The sequence below is a fragment of the Alligator mississippiensis genome, chromosome 13, assembly GCF_030867095.1.
Source record: "Alligator mississippiensis isolate rAllMis1 chromosome 13, rAllMis1, whole genome shotgun sequence".
Taxonomy (NCBI): Eukaryota; Metazoa; Chordata; order Crocodylia; family Alligatoridae; genus Alligator; species Alligator mississippiensis.
In genome coordinates, this window is record NC_081836.1 from 3,638,581 (window position 1) to 3,665,997 (window position 27,417).

A 27,417-nucleotide genomic window follows, 5' to 3' on the forward strand; every position below is an offset into this window, starting at 1 on the left:
CTGTGCATGAGTGGGATGGGAGATCAGCCCTATTTCCACGCAGTAAGCCCCACTGAGTCACAATGGGGTCTGGGGCTTGTCCCCATGTCACTGCTCACACCACTTCCCATCTGACCAGCATCAAGCTCCTGGGTCTTCTTGCATGGCATGGTGCACTGCAGGTGTAGCAAGCCTTTCTCTGCAACCAGGCACCTAAAACCAGATTCTCCAAGGTACCTGGGCACCCACCTGCCTCTTTAGGTAGCTAAATCCACCACTTCAATGCTGCTGACATGTGTAAAGCCCTCCCTGCTAATGAGCTGCTTGGAGCCCGAGGGTAAACTGAAGCCCCGAACTCTGGAAGTGGGATTCACAAATAGGGCTTCCTCTGCCTGCTTCACCAGGAGGCTCTGAGCATGCCTAAGCCATATGCCACCCCTGTAAGGACATGCCTACGTTGTGATGGTTAGGGCACTTGTCTAGCATGTAGGAGACCTGCTGGGTTAAACTTGAACATTCATCACATGGCCCACGCCCAAAGTTTTGGCAGAAAGAGCTTCCCAATGCAGATTGCAATGAAAACACAGAGCTCACAGCCTGGCATGGCGCTCTGCACTTTGCGTGCACGAGTTCTGCCACAGATCCTGCTTTCCTCCCCACCACTGAACGAGCCCTATCTGCCACGACACTTATTGCCCTTTTCCAGTCCAAGCCTCGTTTGTCCAAAGCTGCAATTCTCCTGCAGCCGTACCTTTCATTGGCGCTACCTCCACGAGCTCCTCCGTCACATTGGGACCTCAGTTGATACCCGTGCAACGTCTCCCACATCTGTGCTTTCATCAGTTGCTATTGAAAAAGCAGCTGAAAAAGTCCAGTGTTGACTCTGCAAATGCTGGGCTCGGTCACAGATTCTGTTGGGTACTGGGTTTTTGGGGAGGCTGATGCTTGCCAAAGCTTGCCGTGCCTCTGGGCACCCGACATCTGCGGCCTTCATCATGCATTTATTTAAAAACTCTCCCTTAGTAAAGGGAAGCAGCCGTTTTTCAAGGAAGGGCACAGGTAGCTCTCCTTGTTGTGTCCTGTGTGCTGCGCTGATACGAGGATAGTTTTGTTTTGCTTTTCACTGAACCATTTAATTCGCTCCATTTACCTTTCTGCAGCTTCCTGGGAAACTCGTTATACTTGATGCCATGCTATACCGCCATGTCTCGGCATTGTGTTCTCGACACACAGGACTCCTTGTCTACATCCTCTTTAGACAGGTAGCGTAAATACCTGAGACGTGACATTTGCTGCATTTGCTTATTATGAAACCATTGCCTAATATTATTGTTACGAGCAGAGGTGCGAATCCTTTAACTAACAATACCTGATACCTGAAAGCTTGTCTCCATCTTTCCCAATGGTACAGTTGGTGCAATAAAAGACGTCATCCCCACAAAATCCTTTCCCCTCACATTTTTCCTGGACCATCACGGCTACGTCATCGTGTCGACACTAGCACCGCTATTGTCTTCAGATTGCTTTTATGCCAGCTGCTGCGTTTGCAGAGTCCCCTTACACCGGGGATCTTCAAGCTGGTTAGACTTGAGGCACATCTTAGACCCCAGTCACCTCTCAGAAAATGACAGCTTTCAGCTTTCACTCCTTTTTTAACTAGGAAAAAATAAGAGAGCTGTTCTCCTGTTGCAAAGACTCCAACAAGTCAGGATGTTTTTGAAACTATAGGGCACTTGTACACGTTATTGGGTTTCTCTAGCTAAAGATATTCCCTAGGATTATTTCACTATTACAGTGTACCACAACGAATGACATTACGTTTTCAGCCTTGTGTTTGAAATCCCTGGATTTATCTTGCAAATCATGTGCCAGTGTTTGCACACCTAACAGTGCTAATATTGCATGATTCATATTGTCTTTACATTGCTGAGGACTCGCCAATGTTTTCCTTTCTGGCCTCATTAGTAGGAGTGGGCAGAGGGCTAATCCGAAGACAGGCTGTACTTACTGGGAGTATTAACACAAAACAAAAGAAGGAGGAAGTTAAGATAAAGAGCAGGCACACACTGGGGGTGACCTCAGTCAGTGTTTCTCAACCGGTGGGACCCACATGTCATGACCCAAAAGCGGGTTGCAAAAATATAGCAATCGGGATGCGTGGCAGAGGTGGTATCTTTTATTAGGCCAACTAGATTTTTGCAAAAAAAAAAGATCTTTAATTGCAAGTTTTTGGGCACAAACACCCTTCATCAGGCATCGGAGAAAAGGTTGTAAACATTCCCCCGGGTCTTTCTACCATGAGTCCCGATTGCTTTTTCCTCTAGACCAGTATAGCTACAACCTGGATACCTTGCAAGAATAGATGAATGGGTCGTGAACAAACTTTAAAAATGGATTCTCCTTTAAAGGAGAAGAAAAGAGAGAAACAGTGGGTTTCCCCTTGCAGGCTGGCAGAGGTCCAGCCTGCAAGGGGCTGCTTGGGGCTCCCCATTTTCCACACACACCCACCTGCTTTGCACACTGGGGGGCTGGCGGGCCGTGGGCTGGGAGTAAGGGGCATTAAATTATTTTTTATTTTAAATTATTTACTGGGTCAGGACTGGCCATTGGTGGTTACAAATGGGTCCTGGTACGAAAAAGGTTGGGCATCACTGATCCAAGGGGTGCAGGTCCATCAACCAGAGGACGCTGTTGTCTGAAGGAAAGTGAGGCCACCTTCAACTCTTCTTCAATTTTCAGCTCTCTTGAGAATCGCAAGAGAAAGGACAGCCGGGCGCTGGGCCTCTGCGGGCTGTATCCAGATGTCTGACACCCCTGCTTCAGCTATTGTATCGAGACATGTCGCACATTCTCCTGGCAAATGGATGGCTTGAGGACTTGACCGCAAGATAAGGTTCATGGGTGAAGATACCAAGCAGAGGGAGGTCCTCGCCTGGCCGGACGTAAGCTCCTGTCTCTGCATTTCATTCTTATGTAGCTTAGGTAAGTAGCTTCCCACTCAGCTGATGCCTGATGCCCCCATCCTTAGGTCGGCCCATGTATTATAGGGGGAAGCAAAGCAGGGGCTTGGATGCTAGTAGGGGGCAAGCACTCTGATGGTGGTGTGCTGCAATGGTGCACAGTATAACACCACAGCCCTTTGGGACTTTGGAAAATGGGAAGTTGTCACCTAGGGCACTGGCAAATTTTATCTGAACCTGCTGCAGCATGTTCTGGCCTCTGCATTTCCTTTGACAACGGCAGGAGACTGCTGCGCAAGGGGCTTCTGCTTTGAATGCCTGTCTTACTATGATGCTGCTCTTCAACTTGAAAAGATCATAGAGGCTAATAGCCATTGAGTGGCCAACATGAACTGCAGCTGGAGACCCTTGTGAAGTCATAGCAAGGCTAAACTCCCCATTTGGAATAAAGAAGAAAAGAATAAACCTGTAATACCAAGGAGAAGGGCTTGGAGGCTGTCTCTAATTTGCTATAGATTGACTCATATGCCTTTCCCCCAGGCACCGACGCGCTGAAGGCAAGGCATTATTATTAGCAGCGCTTGCACACATGTATATCGCCGCAAATTGACAGGGCGCTTTACAAATGCAGATGAGACCCGTTCCTTTCCCCTGAAGGGTTTCTAATTCAATTAAGACAAATCAAGAAACACAGAGCACTTAATGGGAAGTCTCGGGCGAGGATGAGCAGGCAGCCTAATGGAGCCAGGCGCTCCTGGGTTTTACTCTCGGGTCGGCTTGCTCCTAGTTTGTCATAGGTACAGAAACACGTTGCACCAATTTGCCAAGTGCCTGCTAACTCTGGTACGTAACCGGGGCTACCCAGAACTTGATTATAAGAAATACTGAGCACCTGCCCTACTTTAGATGAAAGCAGGGGAGCTGGAGGCCCCTGGCACCTCCGGAAAAATCAAGGGTAGCGACTCAAAATGTCTAGGCATTTGTGAAAATAGGAGGTTGTGCTTCAGTTTCCCCCAATATAAAACTGGGCTAACAGTATGCCCTCACCTACCCCCCACCCCTGCCAGGGCACTTGGGATGTACAGATGAGAAGCACCAATGTAAATTTTAAGTGCTGAGAAGATGATAGACGCATGCAAATACATGCACCTTCCCTCACTGATTGCCGCGGCAGTGACAGGTCAGGTTTGTTCGAGGGTCACGCTAAATATTTCAAGGCGCTGGCTCCTCTTACACCTGCAGTTTCTATTGTGCTGGAGCGCAGAGCACCTGCTGCGCTTGTGCCGGGCCTCTCTGCGCAGATGGCAAGGAGAGGGCCATGCACCACCTACCCCCAGGGCAGTCGGCAAAAGACACTACGTAATGATCCCTCTGCTTCCTCTAAGAGGAAACAGCTCATTTTTCTATCTCATGCTGAACAACAGGCAGCCACTGAAGTACCCTGCTAACCTGATGGGAAGGATCTCAGCCCGGCATTTCCTGGGCCTCCAATGAGCAGGTAGAGAGGTGTGATTTCAAAAATCTCCAGCTAATCACATTCAACGGGATGGGGAGAAAGGGGTGTGAAGGAGGAGTCAGGGGTGGGACATGCAGCCAATCCTTCTTAATGTAATCATGCCGTGTCTCCTCTCAGGACTGTACACAGCACAGCATTGCAGCTGGGAGAGCAGAGGGTACAAGCATGTCCCAACAAAGACTCATCCGGCTGTCTACCCAGCATCCTACCAGCGCTGTCTATGTGCTAGGCACAGAAATCTCCATTGACATATACGGGTAAGGACTGGGCGCTTTAATATCTGCCGGGTTGCCGAGACACCCGGCTTTCCTCAATTGCTTTTGATTCTGTGGGGTTTTAACTGGTGTCACTGGTGAACCGGTGCTGCTCTCCAGTAAGGGGAGAGGGCAGAGAGGCAGTAGTGAGGAAATCAGGTGGTTATAGGGATACTGGAAATGCTAGGATGCAGGAGGCAAGATTTCTGCAGTCCCACATCAGCTAATGAATTGCTAAATAGGTGGAGGTGGCAGCATCTTCTACCAGCTTGCAACGGAGACATGCTTGTTTCAAGTCCCATATCTATAGTGGATGCAATGCTGTACAGCTCCAGGGAAGCCCATGCACATCAGGAAAGGACCTGGGCGGGCTGTTCTGCATGTCCAGGCTGTGCAAAAGCTTTGCCTGGGGTTAACTGCTTGCCCCCACAGCTCTGCAGTGACATTGGTGTGGATGTTAGTGTTGAGTAATAAGGGACTTGCCCAAGTCCTTGCACCTAGGCAGTAGGATGCAGGAATTAATGCCTCTAGTTTGTGCTGGGAGAATACGTAGAACGCTCCAGAGACAAGGATGCTGCCACTTCCAGGGGTCTCTCCTAGTTAAACCTCGATTTATGCAGAACTAGAAGTTGTTTTTTGGGGGGGGAATCGGTAGGGTCCATCTCCCTGTATGCATATGTGCCAAACCCAACACTGTGGGGTGGTGGTCCCAGATGTGGGCTACTAGTTAGGACAGCCTCTGGTGTCAGTGTCTTTTATTGCTATATAATGGTATATAAGAGTAGCATCTGGGCTGAGAAGGAAAGGGGCAGGGGAAATCCTATCAAGAGTGCTGTATCCGGTGTCCTAAGAAGCCTGTATTCATGCAGAGGGTTGGACCAGAGGACCCTGAAGTCCCTTGTAACCCTCTGAGTCTAAAGCACAGAGCAGTTCCAGGAAGAAGGTAAAATTACAATGAATGAATCGGGGATGAGGTGACAGTGCCGAGCACCGCACTCATGCCCCCATGGCTGGCAACCCCCTACCTGTTACGGGGACCCCGGTGTGACCCCGTCTCACCTTCCCTTGAAAGCTGGGAGTTGTAGTTGCATGTCACAACTGAGCGCTGAACTTCCTCGTTTAGGGCCCGGCTGCCTTTGCACTTGTACCCAGGGGGAGGACTCGATCTGTGCTCTGTCATGTTTGCCTTAAGGTGTGAATGTTTGCTCAGAGCTGACATGACCCATATTATTCCATTCCTCGCCCTAAGATGCATCGCCAGTCCCGGAGAAGTGAGATTCAATGCCAGCTGCCTGGCAGGACACCAGAGGCTGGGCAATGGGGGGTCTGGCTACCATAACTTGCCCTTATCACGCGGAGGGTCAGCTCCCTGGCCCCGTGCATGGTGCCCGGTCCAGATTTAAGCTTTGGTACCTTTCGGTTTCAGGTTGCCGCGGCAAATCCAGCCCGGTCAGTGCAAAGCGGAGAGCGCTGGCTTAAGTGCGCTGCGTTGCTGTCTGAGCACCGGAGGATAAAAGCCTCCTACTGCTACCCATCGGTGCAGCTGCCCCTTCAGCTTGGGTGGCAGCAGCCCAGATTTCGGAGCTGGCTGGGGCTTAAACCCCAATGACAAATCTCAGTTTGGGAGGAAGAGTACTATATATCTAGTGGCTATTTGGTGGCCTGTTTTAGGGCTGCCTGACAGGCTGCAGGAGTCTTGTGGTCCCTGGGCTCCTGCTTGGCCCATGCTCCCCTTATTGCTCCGGGGGGTGGGTCTGGTCTCCCTCTCCCTCTTCCAGCTGCTTCTCCTACCCCCATGTCAGGGAACGGGTTAGTGCAATGCACAGCACAGGTAGGTAAAGGCAAGTCCAGGACCGCATGGGTGCATGGAGGGAAGGACCCAAGTGGAAATGCAGTGCAGCGGGGCACCGTGTGCCTGCTCCATGAACCAGCCAGGCCCTGCTTTCCTTATCCGGTCTCATTCTGCATCCCCGGGTCCCCAGCCAGGCCGATCCCAGACTTTCTCAACAGGACCCCATGCATTTATTCTAGCCGCTCACCGCCGGTCCAGCTCAAATCGGGGCTCCCCGCCCGGTGCTGTACCTGCACAGCAGGAGGCTGCCTGTGGCTCAGTGTTTGCAGTGTGAGCGGACGAGAAGAGACAAAGGGGAATTTCTGCGATGTCACGGCTGGGCAACGCTCACACAAGCAGGAAACACATGACTGCCAGTGATTTTAGGCAGAGCCAGCCACTGAACCATGCCTCCCGAGCACCATCACACACCCTGAATACATCTTTCAAGTCCCAGCACAGCTCTGCAGACCTGGCATTTGCTCGCCTGACTTCTTTCTCCCTCTTTTAATCTGGCTTTAACTCCTTTTCTTCCCTGACTTCTCATTCAGACACCAGCAGAAAGGCTGCTTGGGTGCAGTCTGTGCCACCCCTGTACAAAGGGCTTTAAACAACGCTCTTCCCATCGCTGCTCAGCCCCTCTCTTTAGCTTTCCTTTGTCTGGCAGGATAGAGACGCCTCGAGTTCCTCTACAGACGGTCTGGTAGGACAGCAGCATTTGTGGACTATGCAGCTGTAGCTACAAATCCCCTACAAGCAACTGGCTGGGTTTAAATCCTTTAGACAACACAGAGGACAAGCTCCACCTGGGTTAGAAGGAGAAAGGGCAAAGGGTTTAAATTGCTGCTCCTTGTGTTTTCTTTCCTTTGGTTTACATAGCAATTACATGGCAGGGCTGCTGCTGTCAGCTGTGCCCTGTGCTAATGGCCCAGCTCCAAGCATTAAGGCTTTAGTCTGTTCAGAAAAGGGCCAGGTTTGCCATTGATTATGCCATTATTTCAAGACCTTCTTGGCTCATTCACTCAGGTCTAATTGGCATTGCAGGCTCTTGCAAGTTGATTGCAACGTATGGTATCTACTCATAAAGTCCCAGCTCCTGGAGTCAGGGGATTAGGTGAGACAGTCAGCTATACACTGGGTTTGTTTTTTTTAATGAAAGTTTCTAGGCCTGATGGTTGCAGAGAGAAACCCCAAAGTTGTGCCCTAAGTGTACCACCTGGCTGGGAAACCAGAAGGCAAAGAATTATTAAATTTTCAATCTTGTTATTTTTAAACCAAATCTCACGAGGTTTGCAGGCCTGGTCCCTGCTGCTGAAAGGCCTCTGCTTGCACTGCTAGGTGCATAATGTCTGCACACAGCAAGAAACAAAATGGTAAGCACCCAAAGGTGGAGGGCGAAGTTTCCTGCATGCCAACGGGGAAGTGCTAAGTCATAAATCAGAGAGAAGTAGGGCTAGAAGGGATTTCCAGAGGTCATCTAGTCCAACCCCCTGACCTGACTGCCTCCCTACCTGACCTGTCACCTCTGGGCACCAGATCTCAAGAGCCATCAGCATCAAATACCCAGGGATGGATCTTGCATTCAGAGGATGGCATCTGTGCCTTGCCAAGTATCTAAGGCAGAAGCCAATCTCAGGAAGCAAGGTGTTGAAAGTGGGCACAATGGAAACTTGCAGCAATGAAGCAAGCAAACAGACCGCTTCGTAACAGGGAAAAAAAACTTCGTTAATCCCTGCTCGTCTGTGCCATGATGGTACATCAGGTGCTCTTAGTCACACTTAGTGTTTTGCTGCTCAATGCCTTGATTGATTGTGCACGGTGACTAATAGTTAGCTATTGACTGTGCAATTTAATAAGTCTTCTGGGGGCTAGAAAAGCAGAAGACGGGCATGTACAAGTCGTTCCCATCCACTGTCTTAAACGCAAATCTAACCATCCTCTCCAAGGCAGCTAGGAATCAGTAGGAAAGAAATCCTGATGAACAAGGCTTCTTCTCTGGGGATAATCCTTATAATAGGAAAGCAAAAAAAGGTAAAGGAAACAACTCCCCACCCTGGGGTTCAGTCAGTCCTGTAGGACCTGGGAGCAGATCCTCACCAGTCCAAGACCTCCCCTCCAGGCTGTGACCCATGCAAGACAAATCCCTTGTTTGCTAGCCACCGATCAAAGGCCAGCGTGGTAGGATGTTGAACTCACGCAAGGGACCGACGCAACCCTTCGCGTAGGGGTTGTTCTCCAAGAGCTGTGCCTTTAGGTCGCCCGTCTCCCTCCTGACCTCATGCCGATGTTTGGCAGTACAAGCTTCATATTGCCAGGCAGCTGGCACGGTCTTCCACTGCAAGAGCAGGACTGTCACAAAACGAGTCTTGGATCATCCTGGTCCATCTTGTACCGGGAAGTTTCTTTCCACCTGTTTGCAACATCTTGCTTTCCAAAACGGCTTCTGCACATGGCAAGGTGCAGAGCTCTTCTTATGGACGCAGTGTTCCCGGCTGCTGGGCACACAGCAACCCTCACCCTGCCCACAGACACAGTTGGGAGACGGCAACTAATGAGAGTGAGGAGGAAACCATTTCCTTGTGACAAACTGGGGCTGTTTAAGGTGACCTGCATTGCATTTCCATGTTGCCTACCTAGTAAGAGAGCCTCGTGGGCTGCTTTTGTTTGGAAAGAGGGTTGAAAATGTGAGCGCCTGTCCACAAAGACTGCTGTCGCCAGCCAAATCCACTCTGCCTCAGGGTGCATTTGCCTTTGAAATAGGCCCTGAGCTTTCATACCACGTGGATGCAGCACTGCCTTGGTTAATTATGGGCAAAGCATTCAGGGTCTTAGCTCCTCAGCTGGAGGAGGTAGGTCACAGCACGGCCCTGTCTCAAGTGCTTGGCTAATGCAGTAAAGAGAGCGAGAGTGTATAAATACCTTACCTTACACTGCGGAGCTGTTTGAAGGTGTATAAATGCCTTCCAAGAAAGGAAAAGCCATACTTTGTCCAGAGTCGTCCAAGCTGCTCTGGAAGCCAACGTGAGTAGGTGTAATTGGAGGTGAAAAGACACCAAAGACACTAGAAAGGAAGCTGAGAGCAGAAAGCGGCAGGTTTATTAGTGGAATTAGCCACCTGTCATTTAGCAGAGCAAACATGGAGCATTGTCTTTCAACAGCCTGCCGTCGCATCCATCCCAAGGGAAACGGGGCCCGAGCCGCTAGCCAAAACCTCTTCCATATTTTTCATTTGGGGTTTGATGAACTGTTTGACCTGCCCTTACTTTGGGCCAACGATCTTGATCTAAGCTGGGTTGCAAGATAGCAGTAGAGGTGTAGATAGGTAGTAGACACAGTGCCAGGAAACGATGCACAAGAATATCTTGTACCAGTTTGTAGGATTGGTATAAGTCCTTATTCATTGCCTATAGCTATGCCCTTGTTCAGCAAACATTCACCGTAAAATGTCAGGGAAAGAGCTGCCTACAGCCATGCCAGAAAAAAAAAGTCAAATGAAATTAGTCTTCTTTATCAAGAAGGAGGGTCTCCTGCAGGTTATTGTGGGTGCCAGATGTTTTGTAACAATATTCGGCTTGCTTCTGAAGTCCTTTGCTTAAAACAGGAGCGATCACATGCCCTGAGCCTATAGAAACCAGGTGATTTTCAAGGTGTTTGACAACTTCTGGCTCTGCTTCTAACGAAATTTCCTTCTCAGCTCAGCCCCAAAAGATGCCATGTGGTTTGATGCCCGAGGAAGCCCTGGCATCGACGTCTACATTGTCCACACCCCTCAGCTTATGCAGATGCCAACAAGCGAGCCCAGATGGCCCCTCGGTGCCGAAGCGGAGGTGGTGGTGACTATGGGGAGGCCAAGCGACGATGTCGGAGATCATAAGGTGGGTTGGTCTTGCAAGGGAGAAGCATGTATACGGAGGAAGAAGAGGAAACTTCCTTGTGTGCCCGTGTTGTGAAGGCGGCTAACGGCATACTGGGCTGCATTAATAGGAGTTTCTTAATAGAAAGAAATGTTGATCTGGTTCTGAACCAGACAAAAGGGAGCTTAATGAAAGTCTGCTTTGGAGTTAATTGCTGCCTCTAGGCTAGCAAGGTCCTCCCTCGCCCGCAGCGTGCAGGTGTTCGGAGCCCTTGGGCATGAATGTCCCTGTTCACCCCCTCGTTGGCTGGGGTAACATGAGCTGTAAGCCCAGGTCGTTGCAGCAAGCTGATCTTGTTGCTTTGTTCCAACGAATGCATTAATTTTGATATTATCTTGACTGTGCTCATCGTCGAGGAGGCAACACAGGGGTTGGAGGAGCTGCCCCTCAGGGTCCCGGACACTCCTATGATGCTGTGACTCCATTGGGACTCATTATGCTAGGCAGCGAAGACCCATGAAACAGGAGACAGGCCCAGCCTTGATGAGTTTATAGTCTAAATCAAGACAACAGGCTGGTTGGGATAAAAAGTGCGAATCCCCACTCTATAGACAGAGATGGGCTAGCACTAGGCCAGGCGACTGTGCCCATTCGGCGATAAGCAGCAGTAGAAATGATGGTGTGCCGACAACAGCAGTGACCAGACAGCATCTTTGCAGGTTCGGATACTGTACTATGGGAAGGATGTGCAGACTCCGTTGCAGAAAGCCATGCTGTACCTCACCTGCGTCGGTAAGCAGAACCGCAGCGCAATAAAATCCACCCCACAGAATAACTCCTTCTCTGGGATGGGGAGAGCGACAGCCCCGTGTCGCCCTGTGGCAGCGTGGCCTGCATTGGTATGCAGATGCCCATAATGCAGCATAAAAGGTCCGTCGCCCCAAGGGAAGATGGCTGGGTCCTGTTCATAGGTACCACTTGGGTTCTCTTTCTCCTGTGACATTGCAGAAGTGTCCCTGGAGGCTGACACGACTCGCAGTGGGACAGTGCAGAAGAAAGCAACAGATAAGGTAAGGACCGTTCATCTCTATACAGGGTCTTTGTAAAGTCCTGGTGCACTTTTAAACTTTAATAACTTGGGTTGTGCACCAGGACTTTATGAAGACCCTGTATAGAAGCAGTACAAGAGAGAGCAATAGGCTATGCAATCTTTGAACCTGTCATCCCAGGGCTGCCCCACAGAGTAATGAGCATAAAGGACACAGCTTGAGGAGAGGAGGAGTCCCAAAAGCAAAAAAACCCAACTAACTTCAAGGATCCAAAAAAACCCAACCCCTGAACTATATGAAATACTTAATATGACTCTTCCAACCACTAGCGATCAACCCTGAAAGGGGTTGGTGGCCCATGTCATGGCTATGGAGAGGTCTCCACAACCCTGTCTGTCCACACAGATGAGGTTCTCACCATTTCTTAAAAGTCTAGAAGTCCAGATTGAACACATTTTTCTGCTGGGTCTCATTCATCAACAGTTTGAGTTCAAGGGTCTCAATTATCTACATTCCCGGTGAAACTCACTTAAATGCGAAATGAAGTCATTTTGATGCCAAAAAGTTGGGTGTTTGGCCCCTATGGTGGAATTCAAAACACTAGATGCAGATCTTTGGGAGACCTGGGAGTGGGCAAGATGGAGATGCACATCTGGATTTTGCAAGGCTTCCAGCTGCTGGGAGAGTCATACTTTCCGTGGGGCGAAAGCAACCGGAAGCAGTTGCATCACGGGGATGTCTTTTTGGCTTTCACTGCTGTGGTTGCAGGTGAAAGCATTTGGGTCTGGGTCTCTGCTCTCTTAGTTTTCTTATCTGCTCCTAGTTTGCTTTTTGGTTTGCTTCTCCAGAGAAACTGGACTTGGGGGCCAGGTGGGCAAGGAGCCGTTTTGCTGGTGAACTGCGACAGGGATGAGCCAACGTCTGAGACCATGGACAATGAGGATAATAGCGTGCATTCTTATAAAGGTACTTTGCTGGGGAGGTGAAGGGTGGCAATGCCGAACACAACTCCCAGCAAGGTCTACGGGCTCCTCTCAAAGCCAGGCTTGGTTTTCCATCATTTGCTACCATTAGGGCTCTCTTGGAAATACCCAGGAAACCCTTTATCTGCTTCAGGCATTTCTATGAGAGCATAAGAACACCATAAGGATGTGAAAAGTGTTAGACCTGTTACCCTTCATTTGAAACTACTCGACTAGCGACCTACTGGCAGTTCAATAAGAGCGTCCCAGGTTGAGCTAAGTCTCAACTAGCAGACGCTCTTTATTTCAGCGAAGCCAGCTGCTGGCTGCCTTTTGTGCAAGCCCCTGTTCAGATATACAGAGGGCTGACTGCACGTTTTGATGCATCCAATCTAAAGGCATAAATCCCAGGAGCATTTAGCAGGGGAATTTCATAGCTACACACACTCCATATCCTCCTTCTTTCCTGTGCACCCAACTGCTTCTAGTTTTGAGTGCTCAGGAGTCCCGTCTGATCTTCAGCTCTCCAGGAAACAAGAAGCATATGGATTAACAATGGAGTTTATAGCTGTTTCTAACCCACATCACACAGCTCCCCACGGGGAACACAGCATCAGCTTGTGGGGAAGAAAGAAAAACATTGATCCAGCATTTTAAGCTCGCAACTACATACGACTTCAATTTTTCTCCTTTAGGAACAGTCCCAGCAAAAGCAAAATTCCCCTTTTTGGCAATCATGACTTATAGTAGAGATGATATTTTATTAGGCCAACAAGACTTTTGCAAAAAACAAATGTCTTTAATTGCAAGCTTTCGGGCACAAACACCCTTCATCAAGCACAGAAAAGATTGTAAAAGTTCTGGATACCTTCCCCTTCTTGATGCCTTCAATACACACGTGATAAGCCCCTGGAGATACTAGATAGAGCAACCGAAGTTGCACTTTAAAAAGAACATCGCTCAGCACTTACAACATTTGTGGAGCTGTTTGAAGATGAAATTACAATATAGGAAAACTAAAAGCAACTCAAGGGAGACAAATTTTAAATTCCTGGTGTGAAAGGAGCCCGTTGCTGCTCATATTCACACTCCATATTGGAGCTGGTCGAGAAACCATTTTGATGAAACCCGTGTCTTTTGATGTGTTGGAGCTTGCGTAGACAGTGCAGCCCCCACAAGATGCAGGGAGGTCAGCGGAGTAAGGTTGACTTGCTGTAGCAGAGCCGCTGGCCTCTTACGTGTTTATCCGAATGCAACATTCAGTTCCCAAGGTTTTGCTGGGATGAATCCAAAAGCTGTAACTTCTTAATAAGACTTATTCTTTTCTCCTTGATCTCCTTTCATGCTCAGACCTCAGGGACATGTCACTCATGGTCTTGAGAACTCGGGGCCCGGCTGCAGTTTTTGCTAATCACAAGTTGGTTCTCCATGTTTCTGGGTCCGACGCTGATAAAGTAGGAGTCTTCTATGCTCACAGTGAGTACCCACCTTTCTTGGGCTGCCCTGGCCCTCAGATGAAAGAGCCAGTGCAATATGCTGAGAGAGAGCCTACATTTCTCTCCACCGTAGCTCTGTGCCCAGTCCATCAGCTATACTAAAGCAACTTACCACACCCCAAATGGGACCAGGTGGGAGTTAGGTGGGTTGGCCCATTTAGTCGAAAGAGCTTCCCCCCTCTCCTACACGGGTGTTGATTTAATAGGAGCAGAAACAAGATGTCAATCTGCAGTGAGATGAGCTGTGCCATCGCCAGGGCTGCACTCCCGGAGGGCAGTGCCTTGCATCCGAGTGCAGCCCCACAGCCTTTACACCTATGCCCCAGCCTGGCAAACACTTACACAACTTGACAGTGCGGTTTTGCTAAGAGGTTGGACTATGGATTTGCATGGGATGGTTTGGATGGAGATGTTCCTGCTTCAGGCAGAGGCTTTGACTAAATAACCTATGGAAGTCCCTTCCAGCCCTAGATATCTATGATTCAAAGTGTTTCCATCCAAGCCAGACAGTTCTCCATGGGTTTAGGAGGGATGTCTTAGTGCAGGGGTGTTTGCTCTTTCCAGTGGGAAGCAGTGGTCTCACCCAAGGTCTGGAGGGAGTGCAAAGGCCAGTACCCTCCTGCCCCACAGCCGAGGGTCTTGGCCAGAACACAGCCCAGATGAGGCAATTCAGCGGTCAAGTCTCTCTGCACCCCAATAGCTGGTGGGTCCCAGGAGGAGATCCTGGAAGCTTGACCCGTGGATGCTGGGTACAGCTGGATGACTTCTGTGTAGCATGCGCAGAGCGGTTCCCCCAAAACTTACAGCTCACTCTGCTTCTTTCTTAGGCAATGAACTGGTTGAGCAGCACACGCATATCCTAGGACCGGAGAAGCTCTTCTACGTGGTGGAGGATGCCCGTGGCGAGGAGGAGCACAGGTTCTACGTGGAAGGGCTGGCCTTCCCAGATGCCGACTTTTCAGGGCTGGTTTCCTTCCATGCCACAATGCTGGATACCTCACACAAGGTACAATAAGCTGACATGCTGGCTAGATCTGAATGTCTGGACTGGACTGAATGGAGCTTCTGCAATGGCTATGGCTTTAAAGATGCAATTACACCCCTGCATGTGTCATTGGCTACTATTGCATTACATCGTACATGGCTCATGGGCATCTAGGATTGAACCTACAACCTCTGGATGTTAAAACATGAGCTTCTGACTCAGCTAAAATACTCTCCAAGGTCAGGGTCAGCCAAGGCTCATCTGCTTCTGTGGTAGATGGACCGCACACATGCATACAAGAGAGGACAAAGTGATACAGGAAGTGGAGGGTGGGTTTACAATCATGGGTGGTGAGAAGCTTGTGACTCCTTCCCCTGATCTCTCCCAGAGCAAGGTGCTTCTGCTGAGACCATGCACCAGTTGAGATTGAGGGTTTTCCAGTTGCTGCCGGGCCCTTGTTCCCAGCCTGCCGGTGGGTATCGGCATAGCCCAAGAGGAAAAGCTGCTCCTGCAACGGCTTGCTGAAGGGTGCAGGGGAGAGGAAACAGAAACTAGTTATTAACCAGAATAAACCCCAACCCCAGTCTAATCTGCTTTTCTCCCAATGCCCATAAAATAGCCAGTGTGAATGTGGTGCCCCACGTCAACAGCCAACCAGGGTAGATAAGCACGGTCTCACTTGTGCCGTGCTCTTTCCCAATTAGCACCGTCTCCATGGTCCATTGGGATTAACCAGTTCTATATCTTGCTAAGCAAGGCTACTGCAAAAGGAGGAAGGTGGCAGCTGTGACAGTTTGGAGAGGCATTAGGAGGGGATCCAGAAAGGACAATAAAGTTGGCGATACATACTGGAGCTCAAGGGATGCAATGAGGAGGGGGACTGAGGATGCCTAGGACAGATATGGTGAACAGTGACCTAGAACCAATGGTTGGAAGATGAACCAAGCTCTGAAGCTCACGCCAAATAGAAAGTCCCCCCAACTGCTCCTGAGCTGGCAGAATAAATCCAAAAATATATTAAATACTAGAGCCAGCCAGTGGAGTCCTCATTCTTGCCAAAATGACAGAAATATTGCTTTAGCATTGGAAGTCATTGGGCCAGCCCTTGTTGTGGGGCCATTACACTGGAAGGGGAAGGCTAGACCCGAACCTCCCCTACCTCCAGGCAGAGGTTTTAAACCTTCATGCAAGAGGCTTTAAACTACAGCGAGCAGAATCTGCACCAGGGAGCAGAAATAAGAGGGCTACAAGTCACCACGACAGCCAGCGTGGAGGAGGTGGCAGAGGACAAATGCAAGCAGGCATCTTCCACTTACTCTGGGTATTTGGAGGCTTGACTCTTCCCTTGTCTGTCTGCACTTTGCTCCCTTGATAGAGTCTCCCCGAGACCCCGATTTTCACAGACACCGTCGTTTTCCGCGTGGCGCCCTGGATAATGACCCCCAACACTCTGCAGCCCCTGGAGATCTACGTCTGCAGGTGAGGGTCACTTTGTCATCTCTCCAGAGCAGGCTGGGTAGGAAGAGGCATCCTGAAGAGAAAGCTTCTGCGGGGATGATGATCCTGACCTCCTGTTGCAAAGCACTTTAAGACCAACAGATGCGAAGTGCTAGATAAGTGCAGGGTGCGATTAGTACAGCTGGGCTGGGACTTCTTGGGCTCAATTAGGGTAGACCTTATGTGATCAGGAGCTTCCCCTGGAAATGTTCGACTTCAGCCTAGCTAGGCCCTCATGCCCAGCCTTAGAGACAGAAAACAAGGGTTGGAAGGGAGCTCAGGAGGTCACATCGCGTCCAACCCCCTGCTCCAAGCAGGACCAGCCCCAGCTACATCATCCCAGCCAGGGCTTTGTCTCGTCAGGTCTTAACCTGCAAGGATGGAGATGCCACCACCTCTCTGGGGAGCCCATTCCAGTGTTTTACTACCCTCCTAGTGAGAAACTTTTTCTTAATATCCAACCTCAACCTCCCTTGCTGCAGCTTGAGTCCATTGCTCCTTCTGTCACCTGCACCACTGAGAACAGCCCAGCTCCATCCCACTGCAGGGAGGTGAAGGCTGCTATTAAATCGCCCCTTGGTCTTCTCTTCTCCAGACTAAATCAGCCCATTTCCCTCAGCCTCTTATAGATTCATAGATTCATAGATGTTAGGGTCGGAAGGGACCTCAATAGATCATCAAGTCCGACCCCCTGCATAGGCAGGAAAGAGTGCTGGGTCTAAATGACCCCAGCTAGATACTCGTCTAACCTCCTCTTGAAGACCCCCAGGGTAGAGGAGAGCACCACCTCCCTTGGGAGCCCGTTCCAGACCTTGGCCACTCGAACTGTGAAGAAGTTCTTCCTTATGTCCAGTCTAAATCTGCTCTCTACTAGCTTGTGGCCATTGTTTCTTGTAACCCCCGGGGGCGCCTTGGTGAATAAATCCTCACCAATTCCCTTCTGTGCCCCCGTGATGAACTTATAGGCAGCCACAAGGTCGCCTCTCAACCTTCTCTTGCGGAGGCTGAAAAGGTCCAGTTTCTCTAGTCTCTCCTCGTAGGGCTTGGTCTGCAGGCCCCTGACCATACGAGTTGCCCTTCGCTGGACCCTCTCGAGGTTATCCGCATCCTTCTTGAAGTGCGGCGCCCAGAATTGCACGCAGTACTCCAACTGCGGTCTGACCAGCGCCCTATAGAGGGGAAGTATCACCTCCTTGGACCTATTCGTCATGCATCTGCTGATGCACGATAAAGTGCCATTGGCTTTTCTGATGGCTTTGTCACACTGCCGGCTCATGTTCATCTTGGAGTCCACTAGGACTCCAAGATCCCTTTCCACCTCCGTGCCACCCAGCAGGTCATTCCCTAGGCTGTAGGTGTGCTGGACATTATTCCTCCCTAGGTGCAGCACTTTGCATTTCTCCTTGTTGAACTGCATCCTGTTGTTTTCTGCCCACTTGTCCAGCCTATCCAGGTCTGCCTGCAGCTGTTCCCTGCCCTCCGGCGTGTCCACTTCTCCCCATAGCTTTGTGTCATCTGCAAACTTGGACAGAGTACATTTCACTCCCTCGTCCAAGTCACTGATGAAGACATTAAAGAGTATCGGTCCAAGGACCGAGCCCTGCGGGACCCCACTGCCCACACCCTTCCAGGTCGAGACCGACCCATCTACCACGACTCTCTGGGTGCGACCCTCTAGCCAATTCGCCACCCACCAGACTGTGCAGTCATCCACATCACAGCCTCTTAACTTGTTCACCAGTATGGGGTGGGATACCGTATCGAAGGCCTTCCTGAAGTCCAGGTATACGACATCCACCCCTCCTCCTGTGTCCAGGCGTTTCGTAACCTGGTCATAGTCTTCTCATAAGACATGTCCTGAACCATTTTCATTGCCCTCCCCTGGACTCTCCAATGTGTCCACATCCCTTCCGTAGTGGGGGGCCCACAACTGGACACAGGACTGCAGATGTGGCCTCCCCAGTGCTGAATCGAGGGGGAGAATCACTTCTGTCACAAGGTTGTCCAGAGAAGGGCAAGTACATGCTTTGCCGAGGGGCCCAACTAGCCAGGGACGGGTGGAGAAGCTTGATGAAACAAAAATATTCCCTCCCGACTCACAAAAAGAGGTGTTTGACTACAGTGGTGCAGGAAACCTCCTGGATTACTAGTGGATTAATGAGGCATGCCCAATCAGTGCCCCACTGTTTGACTTGAGCCTGTTGGGGAAGTTCCCAAGTTTACTGGGGGGGGGCAGGGAACGAGAAAGAAAAAGACTTTTCTTAGTCCCGGCCTCACTTGCTCCCCGCTCCTTTCCAGTGCCAGCGACAACACCGATTTTGTCGAGGCCATAAGCAACCTTGCCCAGAAAACCAGGTGCAGGCTGACCATCTGCCCAGAGCTGGAGAACAAGGATGACCGCTGGATCCAGGTACCACCACGTGGGCTGGGGAAGCCAGACACAACTAGGTCTCGAGGAGCCGTTTTATGCTTGGGCACAAAGTCCCTGTGGACCGATCCGGCAACATTTTGTGCCCCTTCATACAGATGTCAGTATTCCCGTACGATGCAAAGCCAGGGGGAATTAGAAGCGTAAATCTCCGACATGCCGCGCTGCGTTAGCAGTGCTCCAAAAGGCAACCGTGAAATTCAAAGCCAGAAGAGTGAAATATGATGCACGTAGCTCTAAAAATAAGCTGGCCTCTGTGCTGAAGGGAAGAGCGGGTCTATTCTCCGAGGGGCTGTTCGGGATGGCACAAAGGGGAAAGTCGAAAGCCCAGTGAAATCAAAGGGAGGGGGGTTTGGCTCAGGTCCTGTATTGGCTAGCTGGCTTATATAGTATTTTGGGTCCTCTCTGGTAGGACGAGATGGAATTTGGCTACGTGCAGGCTCCCCATAAGACATTCCCTGTGGTCTTCGACTCTCCCAGAAACAGGGGGCTGAAGGACTTCCCCATCCAGAGCATCTTGGTAGGTGACTTGCCTATTGCTTTCAGCCCTGAACATCGCTGGCAGCTTCCTGACATCTAGAGATGCATCCGGTGGCTTTGAAGGCTCTGTAATTAACTCTAGACTTGAATGCTGCTCGATGCAGGCAGGTGCTCAGAGCTGATTTTCTTTAGAAAACTCCCTCACCCGCGTTCGTCCCATCTCCAAGTCCACCCCACTGCCCTCTGTGCTATGGTGCGTCTCACATAGCCGCGCTGGACTGCACATTTAGCACCCAAACCAGATGCCTGGCATTGCAACCGCTTCTGCTACGGGCTGATGAAATGTATCCCTAAGGAGCAATGCCGGCTCAAGACCTTGGCACCACAAGTCCTGCTTGGAGGGCAGCAAATTGATGATCTAATGTCGTTGTTGTCTTAGGAAGGGGGCAGAGGAACTAATTAAGTCTTTTTCCCTGCAAGGGCCCCGATTTTGGCTACGTGACTCGTGAACCTCTGAAAAGGGGAATTTCCAGCCTCGACTCCTTTGGAAACCTTGAAGTCAGCCCTCCCGTGAAGGTCAAAGGGAAGGAATATCCCTTGGGGAGGATCCTTATTGGAAGCAGCTTCCCCAGGTGAGAGGAGCGAGGGCAATTTTGAATGGTGGTGCCAACCTCTCCCTCCAGCCGCACACTGCGGGCGTGGATGTGGCAATGGGACAAAATTTCACTTGCTTTAGTGTGGAAAGGTGCATCAGTGCAGAGGGAGCTCTAGATCCTTGGTGTACAGAGATGTGGTACAACCTATTGTATTGCTTGTAGGAAGCAATATAACCTACCAATATAACCCCAGGGAGTACCAAATTGCTCATTCAGCTGTAAATAATATTCTTTCCTATATCTAGTGCTGTAGTGTAACACTTAACACGTCCAAAAACTGCCTTCCATGAGCATCCAGGAGCTCAGCTCTGGACCAGAGCCCCATGGTGCTAAGCAACAAGATGCTCCTTTCCTCAACAGCTTGCAAAAGTACCTGCACCATCTTTAGACACAGATACTGCCACAGAGTGTTCTCACTTAATTGAGCCACCTAATCCACCTCTTAGCAGACAGCCCTTATTTGATGTCCTGTAACCAGTATCTGCGATGGCTATTAGGAAGCATCTGATGAGCTGAAAAGCATGCCTTCAGGTAAGGATGTCAAGGCTCAGCTCTTTGCAGACCACTCTAACACTGGTACCTGCATTACTTTTTTCTCTCTGTGCCAATGCAATTTATCAGTGCAAACACTGGGGGCAGAAGCATCCATTGTCAGCATCATTTACTGATGCTTGAACTCTGTATGGCGGTGCCATTAGAGCAGCTCAGCATCTCAGAGAGCCGCTTTTAGCATTGCTCTCGGGTTCCCCGAGGGGGGTACCTGGCCTTTCAGCCACGTCTTTCACAAGTCGCACACCTATCCTGGGACACGGACCAGACCACGTCCTTTGGAAGTCTCACACCTGTCCCATGCCTCCGGAGCAGCTCCTCAGTCCCCCTCTCCGCAGACAGCAGCAGCTCCCAGGCTCCCCCCAGACTGTTAACAACACTCAACAACTAAAGTGCAGCTTATCTCAGACTCATTTCTACAGTGCTGCAGGCTCCCGCCCCGCAGAATTACCTCTTTTGAACTTATTTATGAGGCCTGAGGCCACAGGCACAAGCCGTACTCCTGTCCCTCATATGCAGTTCCTTCAGCTACAACCTAGCTGGTGCCAGGTGAAGGCAGCAGGGCAGGATCCTCACTATGCCCTGCTTTCACACCATCTGTCACCTCTGGTCTGTATTTGAGGGGACAAGTGCAGCCTCCCCACCTGCTCTTCCAGCAACTCTTACCCCAGTGACTGGAGCCACATCCACCTGGCCACCCCGGTTAGCTGAGAGGAGCATGGGGCTGAAAGATGCAGCCCTTATATTTGCACAGGCATGCAGCAGAGCATGCTACTGGGAGCATGGCAGCGTCCCTCCCCTTCCCGAGGCAGGCAGGACTGCCCCCAGGAGCTGCCGGGTACCCGGGTAAAGCAGACCTGCTGCACCGTCCTTCTCCTGGCACACCCAGGGGCCGTCCCTTGCAGAGGTGCTCATCAGATCTCAGAGCAGACGTGGTGGTGTGAGATGCCTGGAGCAGATGGCTGCCCTGCACTACCACCCCAGGCAGTCTGCAGACTTGGAAAGACTTTTCTGCACCATTTACACTTGGGGCATGGGTTCAAGGTGCTGTGCAGCTGTGGGGGCTAGAAGGGACCTCCTAGGTCTTCAAAGCCAGTGTCCTGGCATTGCAGGCACCTGCAAATGAGCAGCATTTCATAAGCTGATCAAGTCTCATCTTGAGATTGGACTTGTGGAGGTTGCTCCAGAACCTCCCTGTTTGAAGGGTCAGAAACCCTCTCATCTCCAGCCTGCTTTTATCAATGGCCAGCTGATCCCCATTTCCCCTTTAGCTTCAGTAGCAATTCTAGCTCCCCAGAGGGTATTTGCAAACAGCAGTCCTCTCCCCTCCCAGGGTTTGCTTTGCTAGGCTTAACTAACCAGGCTGCCTTGGGCTCTCTATTCCCCTCACCCTCCTAATCAGCTCTTCCATGCACCTGTTGCAGCTTCAGTCATCATCAGGCTGCTCACCTGTGCTGAGGGAAGGTGCCCAGGATCCCAGCCAGGTCTCTCCAGGGCCTTGCAATTCCTTTCCTTGCAGGAGCAGGGGTCCTAGTGCCTGAGTTCGGCTCCATCTGCCTTGCATATAGACCGTCGCTAACCAGAGTTTGCATCTGCTTCTTCTCTTTGGTGGCTAGGGTTGGTGGCAGGAGGATGACCAAGGTTGTCAGGGACTTCCTCTATGCCCAGAGGGTGCAGGCCCCGGTGGAGCTCTTCGCAGACTGGCTCTCCGTGGGGCACGTGGATGAGTTCCTGAGCTTTGTTCCGGCCCACGACAGACAGGTACTGGTACCCCAGCCTCCACACCCTCTCTGTAAGCCTGCATCGGGACCATGCCAGGCCCCAGGCAGCCTACGATGTGGCTGGGCTTTAACCTCCCCAAGCTCTGTGAGCCCTGCAGCACCCGGGCTCTTCGTCTGGGGGTAGGGTATCTATCCAAGCATGGGCTGGGTGTTTTTTCTCTAAATGCACGGGCAAGGGAGAGCCACCAGACAAAGCTTTGAACTCCGCTGACCACTCGAGGGGTACAGGGGACACAAGGCCAGTTCCCTCAGCCTCTCCTCACCAGTCATGTGCCCCAGCCCCACAACCAGTTTCATTGCCCCCCATTGGACTCTCTCCAATTTGTGATATCATTTAATGGACCAGCTTCCCAGCTAGGATAGCCTTATGCCTGCTTCCAAATGCAATGCATTATTCTTCAGCCTCACAGATCACAGGAAAAAAAAAAATCACTGGCCAATTTGCTACTACGACCCTAGAGTTCCTGCTTCCCTTTCCCCCTTCAAAGTACTGGAGCATGACTCTCCAGCATCCCTTTACACCTAAGACCTTGCAGTATAGGTGGACAAAACTGTGTGGAACTGGGAATTTCCCTTTGTTTTCAAACCAAATTTCCCTACGGCTAGCACTCCAGTTGCTCCAGAGCACGTGTGGAATAGGGTGCTAATCTGGGGCGCTTGTTTGTACACATGACGATTTGCAAAAGGATGGCAAGTGAGGGCTCAGACGGGAATCTGAGCCAGATCTGACACTGAACTGACTTGTCTCTCTTCTGGCAGGGATTTCGGCTCCTCTTAGCCAGCCCCAGCGCCTGTTACAAGCTCCTCAAAGAAAAGCAAGAAGAGGGCCATGGAAAGGCCCAGATGTTTGAGGGTAGGATGGCGCAGCTTCACGTATGATGATAAACCACCTAAAGATTTCAACCTTTTGTGAGCAGGGCTGTATCGCGATGCTGTGTAATGGGCACAGAGGGGTTGTGTGGGGCTGGCTATAAACCAGTCTGGATAGAAAATTGGATTCTACTCAATTTTGGAATAGGAACATTTTCTCCAGAAAACCAAACTTGAACAAAACCTTTAGTTCCCCACAGTCCTTGTGGGAAAGGGCAGGGGGGCTGGGAGCTAAAACTGGACAAAAGTGAAAAAAAATTGAGGTATTTATTTTGTTGGACATCCCCAGGGAAAACTTTGTGCATGTCAACCCCTGAGTGTGAGCTATAGGTTCCCCAACCACAAAGGTTACAGACCCTCTTGTCTAAGTTGTGCACAAGTTATACGTTTTAGTGCCTGACTTCTCAATCATTTCTTCTTGGGTGATTCTTCCCCTTTGATTGCAGGCCTAGAGAAAGTTCCCAAGAAAACTATAGAAGAAATTCTGGCCGACGAAGCCCTCAGGAAGGAAAATGATTACTTTCAGGTACAGACATGAGACAAACGTGGGGGAAGCCGTCAGCAAGGCTGCTACCAGACTGAAAGCAGATGGAGACTGTTGTGGACTAGAGGGAGATCTCCATTATTCGAAATGCATGCAGTGAAACTCCAAATCGGACTTGTGATTCGGGGGGTTTTGTCATGGAAATGGGCTTGTTGTGAATCAAGACGCACCTATACTGTACTCCCAGAGGAATAAGATGTTAAGTGAAAATGGGTCATTTGCTGAGGGCAGGGGAGGTGCCTCTACAGCATCTCTATGGTCCCAGCTCTGTTCAAGGCAGGACGCTCTGTCTCCAAACCCCGCGCATCTAACCTGCACTTAAAAACGTCCAATGGGGGTTATTCCACAATAAGCCTTAGCTGATCTTGCTTGTCCTAGGGCTGTCTAGAAAAGGTGCAGTTTCTCTCCCCTCTAATTCCTCCCTCCCTTCTGCAGAGTTGTATCGACTGGAACAGGGACATCCTGAAACAGGAGCTCGGCCTGAGTCCGAAGGACATCATTGATATTCCACAGCTCTTCAATATGAAGGACAAGCAAGCCGAGGCCTATTTCCCAGACATGGTAAGGAAACCGAGGGCTGGGGTCTCCTTCGAGGACTGGCCACTGAAAAAAAAAAAAAAATTAAACTTTGCCGAAGACAAAATTCCTCTTTATTGCAACGGGGAGCCCATCTTCCCAGACAGGTCCTGGCCTCAGCAGATATCCCCTTTAACCGTGCTGCCAAATCTCATGATTTTTTATTCCATTCTTGCAATACTCCAATTGTCTTTGTAAAGACTCAGCTGCTGCAGTCAAGTGAGCACCCCAGGAATATCTGCTTGCACTTAATGTCTCTAGCTCTTATGTCTGTGGAGGCAAACTAGCAAAGCGGAAGCACCATTATAGCTTACAAGTGAGGAGCAAATCGTATTTATTTAAAACACGCATACACACACGAGTGCGGAGCAAATCATATTTATTTAAAACGCGTACACACATATATACAAGTGAGGAGCAAATTATATTTATTTAAAACACACACACAATTTTTTTATAAAAACAAAGCCATCATAAAGTTATATAACTGTTTATGATGGCTTTGTTTTAAGGAAAGGGGGGCTTGTGATCTTTCAACACTTAGCTGTCCATTGCTTTAAGAAATAATACCTGCCTCTGATGTCTTGCTTTTCATTGGTAGCTTTCAGTGCTCTCCACCTCATTATAATCACTCCCATTTTACAGATAGGGACACCGAGGCCCTAAACCTTGGCTGCTAGGCACCACACTAGCAAGCTGGTTTGAGAATGATGTGACAATTAAAACTGGATCCTAAATGGTGCTGTACAACCCACCCGTGAACAGTGGTGCCTCCTATCTCAGCACAGCAAAATTATCTTCTCTCCGAGGTCTCAGTAGACGACTAGATCCTCAGTTCCCACTCCCTGTAGTCTATTTTCCATAAGAATGGTGATAGTATCCTCTACTTGACAACAAAGCCCAATCTAACTGGCTTAGGCAAGACCAGGCGACCAAAACCTATTTTACATCATTTAGAAAGAGTAAAAACTGCCTTGGTTGCTGTTCTCAGCTGCTGAGTTGTAATTTAACAACTAAAATGCATTGCTTCCCTGACATTACCTTTTCCAAGGAGATGATATGCTAGGCTTTAAAAAAATCCCAGTCCCAGCGAGTAGTTCAAGCCAAACCCCAGGGTGTTTGCTGCCTGGTGGACCGGAGACGGATGAACTGCAGCAGGCTGGATGTCCTCGCCGGCATCGTTGGTACAGGGAGCCTCGTCTCTCTTCCAGCACAATAGTTATACATATAGCATTGCTTATGACCTGCTCAGCAATCATGTCGAGGTGCATGTTCATCCTTTACCTGTCTCTGCTGGCTGCAGGTGAACATGATTGTCTTGGGGAAGGACCTGGGCATCCCCAAGCCTTTCGGACCCATCATCGACGGGCAGTGCTGCCTGGAAGAGAAGGTCCGCTCCTTGCTGGAGCCGCTGGGCCTGACCTGCACCTTCATCAATGACTATTTCACCTACCATAAGCTGCTCGGGGAAGTCCACTGCGGCACCAACGTCCTCCGTAAACCTTTCTCCTTCAAGTGGTGGCACGTGATCCCCTGAGCAGGGGGCATTAAATGCTGACCTGCTTCTCAGCACTTTACAAGGGAGCGGAAGATCAACTCACATTTTCCAAGAGATTGCTTCACCCAGAGCCGGATTTGTACCTATAGTAAAAAATACCACTTTCTACGGGAGCCCAAGGGTTACAGACCCTGCTGTGAAAGCCCCAGCTACTCCTGAGCCCGCTGCCTTTCATCCCAACCGTGCTGCACACGTCGGGCCCCTGACATCGCTCCCAGCCAGCTGCCTGATTGTCCCCTTCCTAGATTGACTACCTCCCACCAGTTTGTCTTGCCATGGAAACTCATGAGATCTTTAAAATCCGGTGTGATCTCATTTATTATCACTAATTCAGTGCCTCGGTTGCAGCATAGTATCAGAATAGCTTACTTGTATTCGTGCTCATATGCAAAATAGAAAAGCGTTATTAGCCCCATTTTACTGATGAGGAAACTGAGGCTCAGGTTCTCAAAGCTGTCAAGGTGCCCTTGGCTCATGGCTTTTGAGGCTCTGCGTCTTAGCAAGTTCCCGAGTCTCACAGGCAACAGGCCAGACTCAGAAACGGAATAAAATGTCGTGTCCCGGTTCAGCTGTCCAACCGGGGGATTTTCTTTCCATTTTGTTGCAACTCTCAAGTCGTCGTCTTGCTACAGATTGGAGTGAAACCAAAATGTGTCACAAAAATAGGGCTGCCAGGTGCTCCTACGCTCTTCCACCGAGTGGTTAAGCTACCGGCCTGGGATGAGGGAGATGCAGGCTCAATGCCGTTGTCCGATTCAAAGCAGGTTTTCATTTCAAATCACACAGATTCAGCACAGCTTAAAACCACGTCTCCCACATGCCAAGCCAGTGACCTTACTACCAGCAACTTCTTGCTTCCCTCATTCCCTCCCCACCTTTTTTTTAGCTTTTGCAAAACAGCCGAATTGCTTGAAACGGGGCCCATACCGCAAACCCACACTTCTGCTACCAAAAGGTGCGTTCAGGGGAGCCCTGAAGTCAGCACCCGATTTTTCACCCTCGTTGTTCCGTGAATGGCCTTTAAGAGCTGCAATTGTTCCAGCTCGGTCTTAGCACAAATATGAAGATTTAAAAATCTTTTTTATCATGAAGAACTCTTGGTCCTTAGGGCTGCTGGTTTTGATGGTGACAAATAAACGTTGCTGCTTTTCCCAACTTGGAGGCCTGGCATGGCTATTTCTCAACCGCAGGCTTGAGTCTAGGGGGTAGAAATCTGTTTGGCCAGAAGAGCGCGGAGCTGCTGGCAGCTGACCGCTGAGAAGTATTACGTTAAGTCTGAGAGCTCTCACTTCACCGTGCACTTAAGCGTAGAAAAGCAAACACTTTTCACTGCCAATCCATAGATACTAGTCAACCTGCACCTCCCTACAACATTGCAGCTCAACTTCCTTGCCTTTGCCAAGGGGAGAGAGGGGTGCTCTTACCTGTGCCAGCCGGCCGACAGGTCAGTCCTAGTGACGATCAGGACCTTTCCCATATAGCACAACTCATCTTCATCGAGCACTGGGATGGGGTAGCAGAGGGGACTGTGCATAATTAAGCCCTCTTGTTCTCTGGTTGTGCTTGGCAAGAATAAGGGATTTAATAAAAGA

General features: G+C 50.1%; 1 protein-coding gene across 1 annotated transcript; it reads left to right on the top strand.

The window, feature by feature from the left end:
- The first annotated feature begins 1,181 nt into the window (after window positions 1–1,181).
- LOC102574651 (protein-arginine deiminase type-3) lies at window positions 1,182–26,785 on the top strand. Its single transcript, XM_059716892.1, has 19 exons — window positions 1,182–1,241; window positions 2,719–2,961; window positions 4,364–4,437; window positions 4,573–4,712; window positions 10,235–10,415; window positions 11,114–11,186; window positions 11,403–11,464; window positions 12,292–12,409; window positions 13,756–13,881; window positions 14,729–14,907; window positions 16,262–16,365; window positions 18,682–18,793; window positions 19,224–19,331; window positions 19,772–19,923; window positions 22,113–22,257; window positions 23,037–23,130; window positions 23,594–23,673; window positions 24,127–24,252; window positions 25,571–26,785. Exons 4-19 carry the CDS (start codon window positions 4,621–4,623, stop codon window positions 25,802–25,804), a joined length of 1,986 nt encoding a protein of 661 aa, XP_059572875.1. The 5' UTR covers window positions 1,182–1,241; window positions 2,719–2,961; window positions 4,364–4,437; window positions 4,573–4,620; the 3' UTR covers window positions 25,805–26,785.
- The last annotated feature ends 632 nt before the right edge of the window (window positions 26,786–27,417 follow it).

Coding starts and splice junctions, on each gene's coding strand:
- LOC102574651 (XM_059716892.1), top strand. CDS start 4,621: ATGTCCCAACAAAGACTCATCCGGCTGTCTACCCAGCATCCTACCAGC. Junction 10,416..11,113: donor ACGATGTCGGAGATCATAAG/GTGGGTTGGTCT, acceptor GCATCTTTGCAG/GTTCGGATACTGTACTATGG. Junction 12,410..13,755: donor TAGCGTGCATTCTTATAAAG/GTACTTTGCTGG, acceptor TTTCATGCTCAG/ACCTCAGGGACATGTCACTC.